This window comes from Apteryx rowi, unplaced genomic scaffold (assembly GCF_003343035.1).
Source record: "Apteryx rowi isolate R43461 unplaced genomic scaffold, aptRow1 scaffold_1763, whole genome shotgun sequence".
NCBI classification, from domain to species: Eukaryota; Metazoa; Chordata; class Aves; order Apterygiformes; family Apterygidae; genus Apteryx; species Apteryx rowi.
Window position 1 is genome coordinate 1 of NW_020448045.1, and position 1,398 is coordinate 1,398.

General features: G+C 69.7%; 1 protein-coding gene across 1 annotated transcript; it reads right to left on the reverse strand.

Moving 5' to 3' along the window:
- Positions 1 to 19: 19 nt before the first annotated feature.
- Positions 20 to 919, reverse strand: LOC112963776 (transcriptional repressor scratch 1-like; the record flags this gene model as incomplete). Its single annotated transcript, XM_026061127.1, has 1 exon — positions 20 to 919. A coding segment is annotated over exon 1 (900 nt), but the record flags the coding sequence as incomplete, so codon positions are not given.
- Between the last annotated feature and the right edge of the window lie 479 nt (positions 920 to 1,398).

Here is a 1,398-nt window from a genome sequence, read left to right on the forward strand (position 1 = left end):
GGGGGCTGAGCGGGGGCACGGCTCCCTTGAAGCAGGCGGACTCGTAGTGCTTGTTGAGATAGGACTTGAGGGCGAAGGTCTTGTTGCAGCGCTTGCACTTGAAGTGCTTGAAGGCGGAGTGGGTCTGCATGTGGGCGCGCAGGTTGGAGCGGTCGGCGAAGGCCTTCCCGCAGTGCGCGCAGCCGAAGGGCTTCTCACCCGTGTGCGAGCGCATGTGGCCCTGCAGCAGCCAGGGCCGGCTGAAGGCCTTGCCGCACACGTCGCACTTGTGCTTGAGGTCGTGGGTGAGCAGGTGCATGGCCATGGCGGGCATGGAGACGTAGACCTTCCCGCACGTCGGGCATTTCTTGGCCATCTTGCTGTCCAGGCTGCGGTGCGTCTGCTTGTGCCGGCTCAGGTTGGAGGAGGTGGCGTAGGTCTTGCCGCACTCGCCGCACGTGTGGCGTTGCAGGCTTCGCGCCCCGCTGACCACCTTGCGCCGCGACCGCCCGTCGGTGATGAAGAAGGCGTCCACGGCGTAGCCCTCGCTCACCGCCGCGTCGCCGTTGATGTAGCCCCCCGCGATCCCCGAGTGCGGGCTGTCCGGCGGGTCCGAGTCCGGCGCGCCATAGTCCCCGTGCGAGCCCGGGTAGATGGGGTCCGGAGATGGCACCTTGAGCGCGCCCTCGCCGTCCCCCTCGTACACCGACGGCGCGATGTAGTCGCTGATGTACCCTGCTGCGGGGCCGGGGCAGGGGCAGGGGCACCGGGTGCGGGCAGGGGACCACACGGGAGCGGGGGAGAGAGGGGAGACTCGATCAGCCACGCTCGGGGTCTGCAGCGCCCGGACCGCGGCCTCCTCCGGCCCCTCCACCACGGGACCACCACGCTGGGGGAGCCCCGGTGCCCTCCTGCCTGCACCCTGTCCAGCCCCAATCATCTTCCTTTGCCCCTTGTCCTGCCTGGCTCTGCCCCTGCCCCTGCCCCTACTGCTGCCTTTCTGCCCCTGCCTGCCCCATCCAGCCCCTGCCTCCCCCCCAACATACCCCTGCCCTTGCCCTCTCCTTGCCCCCCCCCCGAGCTCCCCCTGCCCCTGCTTCTGTGCTGCCTGTCACCCTACTGCTGCCTCCCCCAAATCTACCCCTCCCCCTGCCCCTGCCCCTGCCTTGGCAGAGCTGCTGCTCCTGCCTCCTCGGTGCCCCTACCCCATATCCCTGCCACAGCACTGCCCTTGCACCCTACTGCTGTCACCCCCTGCCCTGCCCGCCCCTTCTCACCCTGCTCTGCCCCTGCTCACCCTGCTCTGCCCCTGCTCCTGCTCCCGCTCCTGCCCCATTGCCCCTGCCCCATTGCCCCTACCCTGCCGCTCCTGCCCCTGCTGCCCCTGCCCTGACGCTCCTGCCCCTGCTGCCCTGCTGC